The sequence below is a fragment of the Podarcis melisellensis genome (assembly GCF_964234715.1).
Source record: "Podarcis melisellensis genome assembly, chromosome: 15".
Taxonomy (NCBI): domain Eukaryota; kingdom Metazoa; phylum Chordata; class Lepidosauria; order Squamata; family Lacertidae; genus Podarcis; species Podarcis melisellensis.
In genome coordinates this window covers 37051068-37068876 of record NC_138532.1, presented here as the reverse complement: position 1 = coordinate 37068876, position 17809 = coordinate 37051068, and the positions used below count along the sequence as shown (strand labels likewise).

General features: G+C 45.0%; 1 protein-coding gene and 1 long non-coding RNA gene across 35 annotated transcripts in view; one reads left to right on the top strand and one right to left on the bottom strand.

Annotated features, from left to right (window-relative positions):
* The window catches only part of MSI2 (musashi RNA binding protein 2), a 446839-nt gene that overhangs the window by 391508 nt on the left and 37522 nt on the right, over positions 1-17809 (bottom strand). For 33 of the 34 annotated variants that reach the window (XM_081890477.1, XM_081890498.1, XM_081890470.1 and 30 more), the window contains exons 1-4: positions 3010-3073; positions 2482-2522; positions 1850-1931; positions 1076-1160 (exon numbers count right to left, since the gene is read on the bottom strand). In XM_081890477.1, coding sequence (XP_081746603.1) covers positions 1076-1160; positions 1850-1931; positions 2482-2522; positions 3010-3071 — 270 coding nt within the window. In that variant the 5' untranslated portion in view covers positions 3072-3073. Of the gene's footprint in view, positions 1-1075; positions 1161-1849; positions 1932-2481; positions 2523-3009; positions 3074-6083; positions 6240-12059; positions 12170-17809 lie in introns of those variants that run through there. The other variant, XM_081890469.1, reaches the window with a different exon arrangement.
* Positions 2539-11712, top strand: LOC309358049. Its single transcript, XR_014163309.1, has 2 exons — positions 2539-2787; positions 11116-11712. It is a non-coding gene; the product is annotated as an uncharacterized lncRNA (long non-coding RNA).

Genomic DNA, 17809 nt, shown 5'->3' with positions numbered 1-17809 from the left:
TTTGTTTTGTTTTAAAAGGAATCCATTACAAAACAGATCTTGGTAACATTAGTGCATATGTTGCGTCAAAGAACCACACACATAGACACACACACACCTTTTACAAAATGGACTGTGCGCTATTAATGTTGAAGAAAAGCATTCATATTAATTAATTTTATAAATGTCATGGGGGTACATCAGACAACTGCATCAGATGTCTCCCACCTCAAAATTAAAAGGGGGAGGCCCCCACTCCATACAGAGAACTGTTGTAGCAGGGGTGACCTTTCCCAGTGTCCTTTAATTATAATTTTGCTCAAAGATTACTAATGAAGATAACAGGGCACAAACTTCCCTTTTTTCTGGTACGACAGATGAGTTAGGACTTGTACTGGGAAAGGTGGTGATGGCAGGAAACTCTTACGCTCTTAAATCAAGCTAGCATTTAACTCTTCAAGCCGTTTTAAGTCCGGTACAATGGACGGACTTTGAATAACATCAACAAGAACTAAACAATGACTACGATCCCATTGAAACTTATTAGTTGCAGATCCACAGAACACACCTTGTTAGGTTAAAAAAAAGGGGGAGCATAACTTTCAAATATCTGGAAGGGCATTAAGAAGAGGATTTTGAAGTTTTGTGGTAAGAATAATAACAAAACTTTTTTTAAAAAAAAAAACCAACACTGAGCAAAACTAACATTTTTCTGACATAACAGAAAGCTTATTTTGTTGTTGTACCGGAATGCAGTTCTTTAAGCTGAGTAGCTCAAGATGCAATTAGCAGAAAACAACTAAGCACAACAAACTGGTTTAAAACTGAAGTGGCTAGCAAGTTATTTAACATTTTAGGAGATTTCATAAAGCCAGAAAGAACTTCCAGGCTTAGTAACAGACTGGTACTTCTTTTAGGGAGTAAAAAAAAACTGAACGAAAAACCTCCGGCAGACTCCGGCAGACTCGACAACAACAAAAAAGGGGCACTGTCTCTTTAAATAAGCCTGTCACAGTCATAATATTGCAGGAAATAAAGGAGACATTAAAACGCCGCACACACACAAACACCAATTCCATCACATCATATAACATACCGTCTTGGAATCTAATTCGTGGTGGGGTTGAGCTAATACTTTATCTACGCTTGCCGGATCAGCAAATGTAACGAAACCAAAGCCTCTGAAATGAGACAAAGAACAAGAGAAGGTGGAGAGGGAAATGGGACACAGCGTGAACTCAGCACTGGAAAAGAAGCGGCAAAAATACATATAAAAAATATGGACACAGTTTCATCCTCTCTTGCCCTCTTTCAAGAAGCTACCACCCTCTCATTTAAAATATACACTTTGGTTCCGAGGAAGGGAAGGGGAAGACTTTATATACCGTTCTTTTAATCGTTCCTCCTCCTCCCCCTCCCCAAAAAGAGACCTTTCCGCTTTCCTTTATGCAGAAGTAAGAAGAAGTGATGGGATGTGACCTCTTTATTAAAAAGAGGGTAAACAAGCCGAAGAGACTATTTAAAAAAAAAAAAAAACACCTAACAGCAGAAGCAAGTTTCTCCAAGAGATAAAGTGGGATATAATTTAACAAGTTCCCACCAGCAAAAATTAAGCAGTGTCCATCAGCATTTACAAACAAGACTCAGAACTATAAGTAGTCCAGAAGTTTTATATATATATATATAAACTTCCAAGGAATCATATATACTGTGTGTGTGTGTGTGTGTGTGTATATATATATATTCTTAAATATATTGACACTTGCTTCATAGACAGAATATTCAGGCTTCCATAAAATACACATAGAGACAGAGAGAGAAAGAGAGGAGTATCCATAGGAAGAAAACTTTGATTTGAAAGATGACTTACCTGGAGCGCTTCGTAGTCGGGTCTCGCATGACCATACATTCTCTAATGTCTCCAAATTTACTAAAATAATCTCTAAGGTTGTCTGTGGGATGGGAGAAAGAGAGAGTGAGAGAGAGGAGGAGAAGGGAAAAAAAACCACAGAAGCAAACGTAAACATAAAAATAATAATACATTATTTAAAACCAGCCACTGGGGAGGGGAGAGAATGACCTATTATTTTCTTTCACAGAAGATAGGAAAGGATTCTTTGGTGGCACAAGGAAGCTTATTTTGCTCTGCCCCCCCCTTGCCCCCCAGCCTGCCATCCCTTAAAAGTGCGCGCACGCAAATTTAAGGTCGAATAGAGGACTCGAGAAATGGATCTGTTATTTGGAGCAAATAAAATATCGCATCTCCTTAACCTTGTGGAAGGGGAAAACAAAAACGTGTGTCTGTCTGTGACTGTGTGAGAGTGTTGGAAAGGAGGGGGGGTTCTGGAGGGGAAGGAGGGGGGCAAGAATCCGATGCAACTGACCTGGGATAACAACAAAGACCTATCAAAGGAGACAGGGCTGGAGGGATGGGGGGAGTGGGAGATGGGGGCGCCCCCCACCTCTCCCCACACGGCACACGCACCCTCACCCCCGTCTTACCTGGTGATGTTTGCCAACTCAGGCCGCCAATAAACATTTTACTGGAAGAAGAAAACATAACAGAGTTAAGCACAGATGTCAGATCGGCCATTTTGACGTGTAACTTACAAAAGCGAAAAGGAAGGCAGAGGTGGAAAGGGGGGTGGGTGGCTGGGGGGGGGGCGCCGAGGGAAGCGGGAGCCTGGTCTGGCCAAGGGGGGTGGGGGGAAGAGAGAAGAAGAAAAGGAGGTGGAGAAGCAAAAGAAGGGGTGAAGCCGGGAACGAGCGGGGAAGAGGAGGGGGGCAGATCAGTGCAACCCACCCAAGGTGAGTAACTCAGAAAGAGGGGGGAAAGCGAGCCAGAAAGAGCCGGCACCGGATCAGCCATTGGGGGCTTCTCACGCGCGCGCGCTCAACCCCCCACCCACCCCATTAACCCAGTTTTGTTCAAAAGGTGGTGGGGGAGGGCAGGGGAGCATTCTAAAGTGGCAATGCAAGAGGAGGAGGACGCACGCGGAGGGGAGGGGGCGCGCGGACGATCCAACTCACCCGGGGTCGTGCTGAGAGTCATTGGGGCTCCCAGATATCGCTTGGCTCCCTTCCGCCTCCATGGCTGCAAACGAGAAGAAGGCTCAACCCCGTGGAGAGAGAGAAAGAGAAAGAGAGAGGGGGGAAGAGAGAAAATAGCCCCCACCCTGTAGAAACCCCCCACCCTCCCCCCTGGTTCTTTCTTTCTCCACCCCCCTTTTTGCCCCCTTTCTCTGATCACTTCGCTTCCTTTTATCTTTCTTTTCCCTCTTTCTCCCTCTCTCTCTCTCTCTCCCTCTCTCTTTTCTCCCCCCCCTTTCCCCCCTCTCTCCTCTTTTTCTTTTCTTTTCCTGCTACCGGCGAATATTACTGGCTGGAGGGGAGGAGAGGGAGAGAGAGAGAGAAGCCGGGGAACCAGCCAGATCCTTTCACACGTGGGATCAGCTTAGCTTAGCTCAGCTCAAGCTCCTTGCTTTCTCTCCCTCCTCCCCCCTCTCCTCTCTCTCTCCCTTCCGCGCACGGCCATCCTCCCCTTCCAGAGCCAGCCAGCCAGCCAGCCTTGCTCCCTCCCATCCACCCCTCCTCCGCCTCCTCCCCCTCCCGGGGACGCACGTGGGGCGGAGTTCTCAGAACGTACAGTAACCGATTCGGGAGACGTCACGAGCCCCGCCGAGGCCCCGCCCCCTTCCCCGGCTCCCGCTTCTCTTCGCCCCGACACCCGCCCACCGCTGGCGCTCCAAGCGCAAGGAGCCGGGCGGACGCAGGCAGCCGGATTCCGCCCGGCAGCCTGGCTTGACCGTGACCTGGATCCTTTGGGGCTGATCTGACATGCGCCGCCTGCGCCTGGCAAAACAGCGCTCTCGCTCGCTCGCTCGCTCGCTCTCACGGAATGGCGAGCCGGACAGACCCACTACCTTGCCGTCCCCTCCCCGGGTCTCTCCATGGTGGGAGCAGGTTAGCCGTGCTTTTTAGATCCTAAGGGAGAAAACGCGGGTGCTGTCAGGGCAGGACTTGGGGCATCGGCCCAGGGCCCCTCGTCAGCAAAAATGAGCAGGGCTTCTCCCGCACAACACACACGTAATTATTATTATTGTTCTGTTCTGAAGTGCCCTGGGATCTTCAGATGAAAGGCAATATACAAATTATTATTAATAATAATAATAATGTATTGGTTGCTTCTTTACCAATGTAACTCAATATATAAACAAACAAACCCATGCATTGAAACGGCCATAGAGGGAAAAGCCTGAAAGACGGTCCGGTTTTTTAAAAAAACGTCCCACCCAGTCAAGGAAGCCACAGATGATTAAGGGCCTGGCAAAAAAGAAATGTTTTTGCCTGGCTCCTAAAGTTATGTAATGGTGGTGCCAGGAGAGTCTCGCAAGGGAGAGCACAGGCGGAGAGTGACCCCCGAAAAGGCCCGTTCTCTCGTTGCCAAATGCACCCTCCGTGGACCTCCCAAATAGCGGGCAAACGAAAAAAGGCCCACAGACGCCACAGGCGTGCCTAGGGTTCCTTGCACCATTGGCAAGGAGCTGTATTGGCACACACGCATACAAAAAATAGCCACCGCAATAGCCACATTAGAAATTACTGCAATTTACATGACCAAAGTACTTGAAGCGTCCTGAGTAAGGGTGAGGTGAGGAGGAAGGGCAAGAAAATTTGCAACGCCTTTGTGCCGCGGTGCAAGATGGAGGGGAGGCTTCCCCTGCGTTTGATCTCGCCACAATAGTGGCATCCTGTTGGCACAAACATGTGCAGCATGTACTCCACACTCTTACAGGTTATTTTTGCGTGCCCCTGCCCCCCCCAGGCTTGAGTCCCCAGTGGGGGCTGGCTACACCGTTGACGAGCATACAAAACCTTCCTTATATACTGGATCAGAACCCAAGTCCATCTAGCTCGGTGTCGTCCACACTGGCAGGCAGCAGTGCTCCAGGGTTTCAGACAGGGCGTCTCCCAGCTCCACCTGGAGATGCTATTGCAGTTTGAACCCAGGACCTGCATGCAAAGCAGCTGCTCCACCCCTGAGCTGCAGCCCTTCCTTATTGCAAAGGATCATCCTGAGATTCCAGTACAAGATGTAGAGCCCAATCCTATGCATGTTTGCTCAGAGGCTATGCCAGGGATAGTTAAATAAATTGGAATAATTAAGCACTCCCCTATTTGGGACTGAAGTTTAGACCTTCTCCATGCAAGGCCGGTGCTCTACCACAGGGCTATGGCCCTTACTCTTAAAACATAGGAAGCGGCCTTAAACCAAGTCAGAACATTGGTCCCTATCACTCAGCATTATCTTAACTTCTCGCCAGGAGCTCATCAGAATTTTGGACAAGGAGCTTTCCTAGCCCTACCAGAAGATGCCAGGGACTGAACCTGGGACCTTCTGCATGCAGAGCAGATCCCACTGAGCTCAAGTTTCCCCTGTGCTGAACTTTAGATTAAGTTCCTTGTTGTGGGGGGGGGGTCCTGCCCTCTTGTACATTGATAATGTTGCATTTATTTTGCCTACTTGTAAACAAGTGCATTTTGTGGGAGATCTGCGATGATGTCTACTGATGTTTTCATTTTTATTCTAATGCAGCTTGGATTGGGGGGTGGTACTCAAAATTTGGTTGGAGCAGCAATCTGCTTCTTTTACAAACTGATTATTATAGGATAGCACCAGTGGCTCTAGCCTTCCTTACAAAGTGCCCATGGGAAGGTTTGCTTTTGAAGGGGAGAAGGAACATGGGGAAAGGCAGAACATGCTTAACCCTTCAGCTGAATTTCACTTTTCGCTGGTACTGTGTGTGTTTGGGGACTGTGTTTCTCTTATAAACATGCACCTTGACAGAAGCGGCCGAGGGAAGAGTTTTGGGAAGGGGAAACTGATTGCAGGGACAGGGCTAAGAACCCCTTCCATCTCCTCTCTTCTGCAAAGCAAGTCATAACCTCCCCAAAGCTATTTTGGTAGGGAAGAAAGTGGGGGCCCTTGGGGATTTGTTGTTGAACGTGACTGCACCGTAACATATCGTTTGCTCCTTGGCAACAAATGGGAGCTGGTAGCTCAAAACGGGAGGAACAGTAGGGCTATAAGAAAATAAAAATACCTGCATGAAATCTGTGCTTTGGCTTACATGACTGGCAGCAACCCATTCTGGAAAAGACATTCAGAAGACACACTGAATAAAGGCCTTGGGGAGGGGGTCTCCATCCCGTTCATCGTCTTCCACCTCTCCTTATTCATATCTTCTTCCCTTGTGCCCCTGGAACAGACAGAAAGTAATCCCACAAATTGCATTATGCCGATCAACTTCTCTCCGGTTCCTGGTTTAAATATAATCACATTGGCTGGAGTGGTTGGTAGCGGATCACAACCGTAAAAAATGTCCCCCAAAAGGCCTGATCCCATATGCCACTCGGTGGGACTCCTCACTTTATTCTCCGCGGGGGCAATTTTGCTTGCAGGTGATTCTGCAAATGAAGGAAACTTGAAAGAGACTGTGGTTTTAATCAGAATTCTTATTTTTGCCTTCTCTTTTTTAAAAAACCTAATTGTATTTCCCCACCTTCCTCAAAAATAATAAGAACACTGCTACTACTTGGAAGGATAGGGACAATTCGCTTCAAATGAGCAAAGGCAGGAAAAGGAGGAGCTGTTTATAATGTCTTACAATGTGGTGCCATTTCAAGGTCAAGAGAGGAATTTTAGAAATGTGTCACAATCCTCCCAGTTTATGGAAGACTCCCATGCAAAGATTTTGGACACCTCCAGCCTTCATAAATATGGAGAAGATGATGATTCTAGAGCATCTCACATCCATCTTTGGATTTACACCTCTTCAACCTCTCTCCAGTATTCTCTATTTGCTTCCTGCACCCACATGGTCTCATTATATTTCTTTGTATCTCACATTTCCCCCAGACTCAAGGCTGCTTACCAGAATCAAAACAACATGGACAAAATATGAAAAGCTGAAAGCATATTTTTTTTTAAATTAAACAAATGTTTACAAGTAATTAAACTATAATACAATTAAAACAATATAAAAACAAATATATTGGAATACTAGTAAAAACAGCACAGAACTATTAAAAACAGCCAGTTCTCAAAAGCCTGTTGGAATAAAGTGCTCCTCCACCTGCCAGAGGAAGGACAGCAAGGGATATCTAGTGCTGTTGTTATTGCTATTAAAATAATAATAATTAATAATAATTTATTATTTATACCCCAGCCACTCTGGGCGGCTTCCAACAGAGTATTAAAATACAGTAGTCTATTAAACATTAAAAGCTTCCCTAAACAGGGCTGCCTTCAGATGTCTTCTAAAAGTCTGGTAGTTGTTTTTCTCTTTTACATCTGGTGGGAGGGTGTTCCACAGGGCGGGTGCCACTACCAAGAAGGTCCTCTGCCTGGTTCGCTGTAACTTGGCTTCTCGCAGCGAGGAAACCACAGAAGGCCCTTGGCACTGGACCTCAGTGTCCAGGCAGAATTATGGGGGTGGAGACGCTCCTTCGGGTATACTGGACCAAGGCTGTTTAGGGCTTTAAAGGTCAGCACCAACACTTTGAATTGTGCTTGGAAACATACTGGGAGCCAGTGTAGGTCTTTCAAGACCGGTGTTATGTGGTCTCGGCGGCCGCTCCCAGTCACCAGTCTAACTGCCGCATTCTGGATTAGATGTAGTTTCCGGGTCACCTTCAAAGATAGCCCCACATAGAGTGCATTGCAGTAATCCAAGCAGGAGATAACTAGAGCATGCACCACTCTGGTGAGACAGTCCGCAGGCAGGTAGGGTTTCAACCTTTCTCTGCAAAAAACTTTGCAAAATCATTGCAGGAGATCATGTGGCCTGTAATGGGCCCCGATGTAGCAGGTGGTTCCGCTAAATTGCGAACCACCTGAAAGAGTCTCCTGCTGCTGTTTTCTGCGGATGCAATAGAGGCGGTGAAGAAATGCAGTGCAAGAACTTTTTCTCCAAGGTTGGGCTCGAACCCATGAGCCTGAGATTAAGAGCCTCATGCCCTACCAACTGAGCTATCCTGCAATGGACACTTAATGACTTTAAAAGAGGATTAGACAAATTCATGGAGAATAAGGCTATCAATGATTACTAACGCTGCTGGATATGTTCTACCTCCAGTGTGGGGAACAGTATGCTTCTGAGTACCAGCTTGCTGGAAACCGCAGGAGAGGAAAGCACAATAGCGTTCAGATTCTGCTTCCCCATAGGCATCTGGCTGGCTAGGATGACAGGATGCTGGACTGGGTAGGAATACCTGCCTGCCCTCAGCATGACCGGTAGGAGATGCGCCTGTTGGATAGTGCCCACAATGCCTAGGCTGCCATCCCCTTCCAGCGCCTAAGAAAGTTGTTGAACTTTTAAAAATAAAATTAAAAAATTTGGTGTTTTTTAAAAAGGTATATGGAAGGACAGGTTTACATATTCCCTCCTGCAAACTCACTCTCCCCCTCTTCACTTCCTTGCCATAAAAGCAATCTTTTTAAAGTTGACTTTAGGAGTGAAATTAACTAGGCCACGGTAATCTGGTCCAGTCAATCAACTTTCCAACAAAGACTCCTGAAAGCAGTTTACAATCAAAATGAATAGCACACAGTAATTTGTCCTTGACTCATAATTCTTTTTCTTGAGAGCACTGCATACGTACGATGTGGGAGGGTGGGGGTTAGCCTTGGTGCTCAGCCTGAAACCATGGTTAAACCCTAAGCTAGCCATGGCATCCAAAGGTGGTCATGGCATGGCAAGATACCCTTTCTCAACTATGAATCATATGCAAAACTGACTAAGGAGGAAGGTGAAGGCCTGCTGAATATATATGTTTAAGATTGGGCCACAAGTCAATGAGCATCAAACAGAAGATCTTTCCGGTGTTTAATGAATAGGGTGGAGATACGGAGGGGGGGGGATTAAAAGTGTTTTCACACCATGCTTAAAAATTATTATGACTATTATTTAAACTGTATAGCCTGCCTTTCTTTAGAAAACAAAAATTCAGTGGGGCTAACAGTTGGTAATTAAAACAGACACAAAAGCATTACAAATAACATGAAAAGGAACAATTAATGGGCAGTCAGAAAGCCAGAAAAAAACTACATTAGGAAAGGCAATCATCCATCTCTAAAAGCCCAGTCTAAAAGCACACATATTCTGAAAAGAAAAAGGAAATACGCTTCTTGTTCAAAACTATTGTTGGTACCTATGCAGAAATTTAATGGGTAGATGATTTGAGAAATAGAATAAAACTAATATGGTTCGACCTTCAAACCCTCTGTGCTTGTATTTCACATAATCATAGAATCATAGGTTGGAAGGGATACCAAGAGGCATCTAGTCCAACCTGCTGCAATGGAAATGGAATCACAGCTAAAGGAGGCCTGACAGATGGCCATCCAAACTCTGTTTAAAAGCCCCCAATGAAGAAGAACCCACCTCCTTGCAAGACAGTCTGTTCCATTGTTGAACAGCTCTTACCATCAGAAAGTTCATCCTAATCTTTGGTTGGACTCTCCTTTCTTGTAACTTGAATGCATTGGTTTGGGTACTACCTGCCAGAGCAGCAGAAAACAAGCTGGCTCCATCTTCTTGATCATCTTGGCCGTCCTCATCTGCAGGAATTCCAGTTTGGTTGTACAGTATACTTCTTAAACTGTGAAGCCCAGAACTGGACATAGTACTCCAGGTGGGGTCTGACTAAGGCAGAATAGGAGTGGTACTACCATTTCCCTTTATTATACATATAGCTAATTTAAGATGTTTCTTAGGAATGTAAGGTAAATAGATTTATGGGAAAGTATATATTTATAATATGTTAGAATACAAATGATACGATGATGTCCTTTTTCTCTTCTTTCTTGTGCTATAACTTATTATATGGGGCAGTATTTTTATTTAATAACAATGATTTTTTTTAAAAAAAAAACACACCTCATGATTGATCAGCTAAAATCCAGCTGCATCCCTAGTAAGGACGTATAAGCAGCCAAGCTGGACCCAAAGGGAAGTACATTTCTCACCTCCACCACCCCCAAAAAATAAGGACAGCACAATGCAGGATAATGCTATAGGTTATACCCCACATTAGTCATGCTCAGATTAGACCCACTGAAATTAATGGACCAATGTTACTCATGCCCATTAATTTCAGTGGGTCTATTCAGTGTTGACACCGCAGAACAGAAGATATGTAATTATCCAACCGAAGCATCAATATTTCAGGTTACGGTGGCGACTGTTATCAAGCATCATTTTGAACTATAATGTTTGATCTGTCTTTCATGCATGCCTCCTTGGGGGGAAAGGTGGGATATAAATATAATAAATAACTAGATTATTTTGCTGGAGGGCAAACATCTATGAACATAAAAACCAGCCTTACAGAGTCACAGCAGTGGCCAATCTAAAGATCATAAGATGAGCCCTGGTGGATCAGGCCAAAAGCCCATCTCCTCCGGCGTCCTTTCTTCACAGTGGCCAACCAGATGACTTTGGGAAGCCTGCAAGGAGAACCTAGAACCAATAGCCCCACTTGTGAATCTGATCAACTGGTATTCAGAGGCATATAGCCTCCAAAAGGGCAGGTAGGACATAGCCACTGAGGCGGGCAGCCACTGATTGACTTATCTCCATGAATTTGTCTACTCCTTTTTCAAAGTCATCCAAGTTGGTCACCAATTGCTACATCCTGTGGGAACGAATTCTTTAGTTTAACCAGGCACTGCATGAATAATTACTTGCTTTTGTCTGTCCTGAATATTTCACATCCGGCTTCATATTGGTTGTAGGCAACCTAGTGCCTTTCAGATGTTTGTGCTCCATTGGCTGTGGCCAATGGAAGTTGAGGCCCACAACAACTGGAGGGCACCACATTGGCTATAAGAACATCGAGAAGTTTGGCTTAGCTATCTCTTTTAAGAGACCCAGTCAGCTTCCCCAGAAACAGGCATTTATAGAGTCCTTCATTATCCTTTGACGTCTTTTGTCTCCTTTTCCCCTCATCCTGGGAGAGATTTGACTGCTTGTATTGTTAGCATTCCCATATTATTATAAGATCTCATCTTATAATAATGTTTTGAACATTCAATGCTCTTTTTTCTTTCTTTTCTTTTGCCATTTAAATCAGACTATATTCCAAAGCAGACTTTTAAGCCTTGCCGAGACCTCTGCCCTGCCAACAAGCGCTAACTGAAAAGGCACCACCAGTGTTATTTCCAGCCAAAACAATGTCCAATCAATCGCAAAGACTGACTGCCGCTCAGGCCTGTGCAGAACACTGGTTCAACTGCACACACTGAACCCCAGTGGGGTAATCAGGGTTTTTTAAACAGATTTGCCAACTGCACGAACACCCTGTCAGACACAGAAAAAGAAAAAGGCGAAGGGACACAAAAGCGTGCTTTGCTCCTTGTTTACAGCCTGCATCAGGGGTACTCCACAGGAGCCTTACCTACTACCCGGCAACATTTCATATTTTAATCTGCCTTAGTTCAATAACGAACAGGTACAAAAATATTTACAAGGATGCAACAAGGCATTAAACTGCCTAAGATGAAGGTGTGGAAGACAAGACTCCAGCTAAAAGAAGAAGATTCTTTAATATGGTTTGGACAGTTCGTTTTAAGTATGGAAATTGAATGCATTCCAACCTTTCTATAATTTGCGTGCATGCTGTTCCTGACATGGCATGTCATTCAAGTGCTTAATAAACACATACTTCTAACATGTCTAATTTCCCCATTATTCAAAATGAATATTATCAGCTTTCCAACTGCACAAATCCACACGCACCCCGACTCTACATTTTGTGTCCAACTGCACACTAAAAAAATTTAAAAACCTTGGGGGTGATAATTCACTGCGCATCCGTTTGGGCACATGCGCAGCCTCCCGTTGCTCCGACCTTTTTCTCAGGCGCGCTCTCCTTTTGCCCACTCGCCTCTGCCACGTTTGTTTCTCTCCAGTGGGAGGCTTTATGGGATTCTATACATATTTATCGTATTAGAATGATTACATAAGGAAGCAAACAAGAAATGGAAGAGCTGTTGAATATGAATGCAAAGTACCCACCCTGTGGCACATCCTGTCGCTTGAGGCACTGTGGCCTACATTTTGCAGAAATATTCATTCATACCAAGTATGAGCCAAGTAAACACTTCAACGTCTTTGGAAGGAGCCTCCTGCAGGAGAGAGAGGCACGACATGGAAAAAAAAGCCAATAACTAAACGTTTTCATTTGGGGGAAGATACTCATTCATTGCTTTATTTGGTTTGATCTTAAATATCTCAAAATAAAGGCAACTGTTTTGAATATATGCATACATGCACACAATTTCACAGTTAATAGTCTCCTAGGAACCCTAGGAATCAAGGCAGGGCCAGATGCAGTCTTAGTAAAGCAATATGTGCCACCTCCAGCTCATTCTGCTAAGTGGGGCCATGGACCTCAGCCCCCAAGTGATGCCTTGACTGCACCCCGGATGGACCTTTAGGATGAGTGCACACAACTTTTTATTCTAGAATCAATGGAGACCAACTACTACTTTTTTCCTATTTACTACACACACACACACATTAGATCTCTTGCATTTTTTTCCTTCTTTTTTCTTTTGACCCTTAAAAGTACTTCTTAAGAAAGAGTTTTTGTTCTGCAGAAGACAGAATCAGGATTCAAGATGACCTTGATGGATTGGAGAACAGTCCCAAGCTAACAGAATTAATTTCAATAGGGACGAATGTAAGATTCTGCACATAGGCAGGAAGAACCAGATGCACAAATCTAAGATGCAGGACACCTGGCTTAGTAGTAGTACTTGAGAAAAGGATCTAGAGGTCTTAGCAGACCACAAGCTTACCATGAGTCAACTGTGTGATGCAGCAGCATAAAAAGCTGCTGCTATTCTAAACTGCATCAACAGAAGTCTAGTGTCCAGATCAAGGGAAGTAACAATACCACTCTATTCTGTCTTAGTCAGACCAATTTGGAATACTGTGTCTAATTCTGGGCACCACAATTTAAGAAGGATGTTGACATGTGCCAGAGGAGGGCAACCAAGATGATCAAGGGTCAGGAAGCCAAGCCTGATGAGGAACAGTTGTGGGAGTTGGGTATGTTTAGCCTGGAAAACAGGAGACTGAGAGGAAATGGGGTAGCTATCTTCAAGTATCTGAAGGGGTGTCACATGGAAGGCGGAGCAAACTTGTTTTCTCCTGCTCTGGAAGGTAGGACTCGAGGCAATGGCTTCAAGTTACAAGAAAGAAGATTCTAACTAAACATCAGGAATAACTTTCTGACAGTAAGAGCTGTTGGACAGTGGAATGGTCTCCCTTCCAAGGTTGTGGACTCTCCTTCCTTGGAGGTTTATAAGCAGAGGTTGCTTAGCCATCAGTCATGGATGCTTTAGCTGAGATTCCTGCATTGCAGGCAGTTGTAAGGTAATCTAAAGGTCATCTCATCCAACCGGTTCCTCAGAAGTGGAGACTCTCACAGACAGATGTGCTGCCTCAGGGTTGGGGAGCCTTTTTCAGCCAAAGGGCCACATGCCAGCAGTAGGCAGAGCCAAAAGCAGAGATGGGTGGAGCCACAAATGCAAATTTCACCTCTGTACAGTAGGCTAGTTCCTATCAGCACTCTCGTATCATTCATTAAAGGCATTATGGGAGAACATCAGTAAAAACACTAAAGGAAGGTACGTATGAAGCAGGGGTATGGCCTGGGAAAGAGTTTCAAGGGCCTGATAGAGATATCTGGAGGGCCACATTCAGCCACCAGGCCTGAGTTTCCCCATCCCTGCTCTAATTTAAGACCCCCCATAAGGGAGCCAGTTACCCCTCTAGGCAATCAGTTCCACCGGAGTAAACTGCTTTTACCATCAATACATTTTTCCTAATGCTCAGTCAAAGTCAATTAAATTGATGGGCAGGATGTAAATTGAACACAAATATAAATCACCATGGTGATGCAGCTGTGTTTTCCCTCCCTTTGGCTTTCACCCGTCACCACATCAAAGCGAAATATGGCACCCCTTTCACCAACGGCCTGGCACTTGGGGTGGGAGGCTATTGAATTGTGGGTGGGGTCTCCGTTCACCAGAAGACAATCACCCCCAGGAAGCATGTTGCAGTAGGGGCAGATATTCAGTAGTGCTCCTAACCCCCTCCTTTGCAAGAGGATGTGGGGTGGGAGGTTGGGAACAGAAAGTGAAGGGAGTGGGAGCAATGGAAGTAGAATATGCCCCAAGATCTGTGCTTAGCTTAGTCCCAGGCTAGTTTATCTACTAGTCACAGAATACTGTGCTCCTACAGGTTGCAATAAGTAGCCTGGAATTGTTCGCACTTTACCAAAGCGATGTGCTAAATTCTGCATCCATTATGTACAACTTTATTTATCTTAAAACTTGTACCTTGCCTTTTTTGAAAATCGAAAGTAAATTCAAAGCAGCATACAGCATGAAAAATACAATATGTAAAAACATATCCACAATTGCCACACACAAAAAGCAACTCTCACAAAACACAAGCCCCCAAAACAAGAAATTCAAGTAAACAAACAGCTAAAATCCATCTTTGCTCTGTACCTGATTTATACTATTTTTATAAGCTGTCCAAATCTGCATCAGCATCCTCTTTTTTTGCATAAATTATTCTGCTTTGATTCTATCTGGCATGATCTATCCTGGTTTTGTTAGGTCATGTTACTGAATGCCTAGAAATCTTCAGCCACCCTACTGGCTTCTGAGATTTCAACAAACATTCCTATTTCACTTTCAGCCACTTCACATCTATAAGGCCTAGAGACTTGCTTTTTTTCAAACAAAATGTGAAACCTGAGATTTCCAGGAAGCTGAATATTGTTGCTTACTAATGTCCATGTTCCCGTGGAAATCAGGGGGATAAGCCCAGCCCTGTGAAATACGAGTTCCTTTAAATAAATACAGTTGCAGTCCCATACCCTCCAACGTTCCTCAGATGAAAATAGGGCCTTCATTCACTCTTGCCCCCTGCTGACCTTTCTCAGTCCCCTATTTTCTGTTCCCTACTTACTCCTGCAGAACACTTCTTATCAACAGAAGGGTGAGTACCTCCACCACTGAAAACAATAGGACACAGCACACAAACCCTCCACCGTCCTGAGAAAACCCCCTAATCACAGTTTTATTTTACTTTTTTCTTCTGTAGATTTACAGAATGAAAAACACAAACCAACAAATAATTTTTTAGACAGGGGCAAGATTAGATGCAGACACACAAAGCATTTTTTAAAATACGAAAAATCAAGACTCCTTGCGTTCCGTTCCGTTCCGCTCCACTCCCCCTTTCTTCCAGCCCAGGGCAGCCCTGCCCTGTCTGCACCTCAGAACTGGCGCGTCACACGAAGCTGGTCCTCTGTGGCAGCAGCCTCTCCTCCTCAACTGCTCTCCAGCAGCCGCCACGAGCTGCCCAAGGGAGGAGGCTGGCAGCAATGGCCATGGAGAGGCAACAGGATGCTCTCTCGCAGCTGCAGCTGCCACTGCCATTGCCCGCAACTCACGACAAGCGCCAGCTCATCTTCCTCCCCAAGCTCAGCAGTGGAGCTAGTGAGGGAACTAGGGGCATTCTGGGATCAAAGCAGCTTTTGTAATTTCAGGGTTGTCCCTGGGAAAATCGGGACACTTGGAGGGTATGCAGTCCAATTTGGTACAGTGGCCGAGACTAATGTAGTTCCTTCTGACCTCTGACAGCACATGAGGCGACCACCTTGCTAGCTAAGCAGAGCTGGGACCGGTCAATGCCAGGATGGGTGTAACACCTTGGGTTCCACGATGGAGGACAGTTGCTTCTGCAAGATCCGAAGCAGAGATGCTAGAGATTGAACCTGGGGTTTTCTGCATGCAAGCGTTCAGCAGTCTAAGGCTGTGTACGCAACCATACATTTAAAACACATGGCTTTCCCCATAAGAATTCTGGGAAGTGTAGGTTACTCCTCACAGAGCTATAATTCCTTAACAGACTACATTTCCCAGGATTCGGGGCAGGCGAGAGTAATGTGCTTTACATGCATGGTACATACACAGCCTGCGTCAGCAAGGTGCCTACCTAAATATTAACCAGAATCTACGAGGGTCCTTTAGACAGTCAGACTTTGGCCGTGGTTGTGTGATCCTAACTCAGCTTATTAATAATAAGCTGAGATATAAATGAGCCTGATGGCGATGAGAACAGGCCTTTTCCTCATCTTTCTGTGTGAGCCAATAAAACCGTCCATGTTTTTGAAGTTGGCTTAAAATCCTTGCTTGTTACAATGTGGAGAGGCATCTTAGGTAAAAGAAAAAGAAACTGCCTTAAGAGACTTGAGATAATTGGTACTTCCAGGTACAGTATGACTAAACTTAAAAGTCCAGCTGTGAAAGACTATATTGCCGATGTTTCCCTATTACTCAACTTGTTTATTATTTATTTAAAACACTTGTGGTCCCCTCCTCACTGCTGAGTACAATCCCAGGGTCTGGTGACAACTGGAATACACTGAAACGCAACACATTATAATGGCAGTAATGTTAAGACACCCATAACAACATTCCTCATAACAAGAAACTCCAAGGTCAGCAGATCAAGCAACGCTGCTGCCCATTCTCGGCTGTGGCACACCGGCCAGGGCAGCTGCACCCCCGGGGGCAAGCACGACCCACAGGCGGAGAGAGGAGAGTCACAGCAACGCTGCCGCACACTCTCCTCAGCTGCGGTGCACCGGACATGGCAGCACCTGCGCCCCAAGCTGCATTGCCCTACACTCTGCCAGGGGGAATTGGAGGTGCATGTGAACATGCAAGAAGAGTAGCCAGTGCCTGAGGAAATGACAGTATTTTTCCCAGTAGAGGAAAACATGCAGGAAAACTCTAGGCCCGTGTCATGCGCCACAGGAGCTGGGGTCCTGAGCCATAAAGGACTTTGTCGTTAACGGAAGACTTCCTGGTGTGTTGGTTCGCTCCCGTGAAGGAAGGAAGGAGTGAAGGGGCTGGCTGCATACAAGCTGCAATGCTCATTTGTGTCTTGTTAAGCCAAGATACGATTATATGAATGTGACCTTCCCATCCAGCCCAGTATTGTCTACCCTGATTGGCAGCAGCTCAGTAAGGCCTCAGGGAGAAGCTTTTCCCAAGCCTATTACCCGAGCTCCGTTTAACCTGGGAGAGGCCAAGTCTTCCACTGAGCTTTGGCCTCCTTGGCAAGCTATGTTAATCTTGATTTGCTGGATTTGTTTTCATCTATTTAAAATATTTATAAGCTACCTTTCTGGACCTTGTCCGCTCACGGTGGCTTATTGCTTTAATTCTGGTACTGATGTTGATCCTATTGTTAATCGTGTTATTCCATTTCGATTTATTTAATTTACTGTGTAAGCTGCCTTGATGAGAGTTCTCCATATGGAGAAAAGGACTAGAGTACCAATTTCCTAAATAAATAAAAGGCCATATGATGTGTCTCTAAAATTAACTGAGGTTGGGGGTTTTTTTACACAAGTTTTTAAAAACAGTTATATAGTATATAACTTAATTTTAAAAAAGCCTGATGAGATAAACAAAAATATAACTATTAAATGGTGATAGATGCTCCTCAAAGCAATCTTAAAGTTGAGTTTAATCTCGTAAAGCAAAACCCTGAACTGATTTCACCAAACAGCTGTAACATTAGCCAGGGCAGAATGCAACCCCATTATTAAACAATCCAGTGTGTGCAGGTAGAGACTGCTGCCCTCTATTGAACATGCTCTGAAATAGCACCCTCTCTCCCCTGTTCTTTCGTGCTGAAATAATCTATTGCTGGCTTAACTCCTTTGCTGA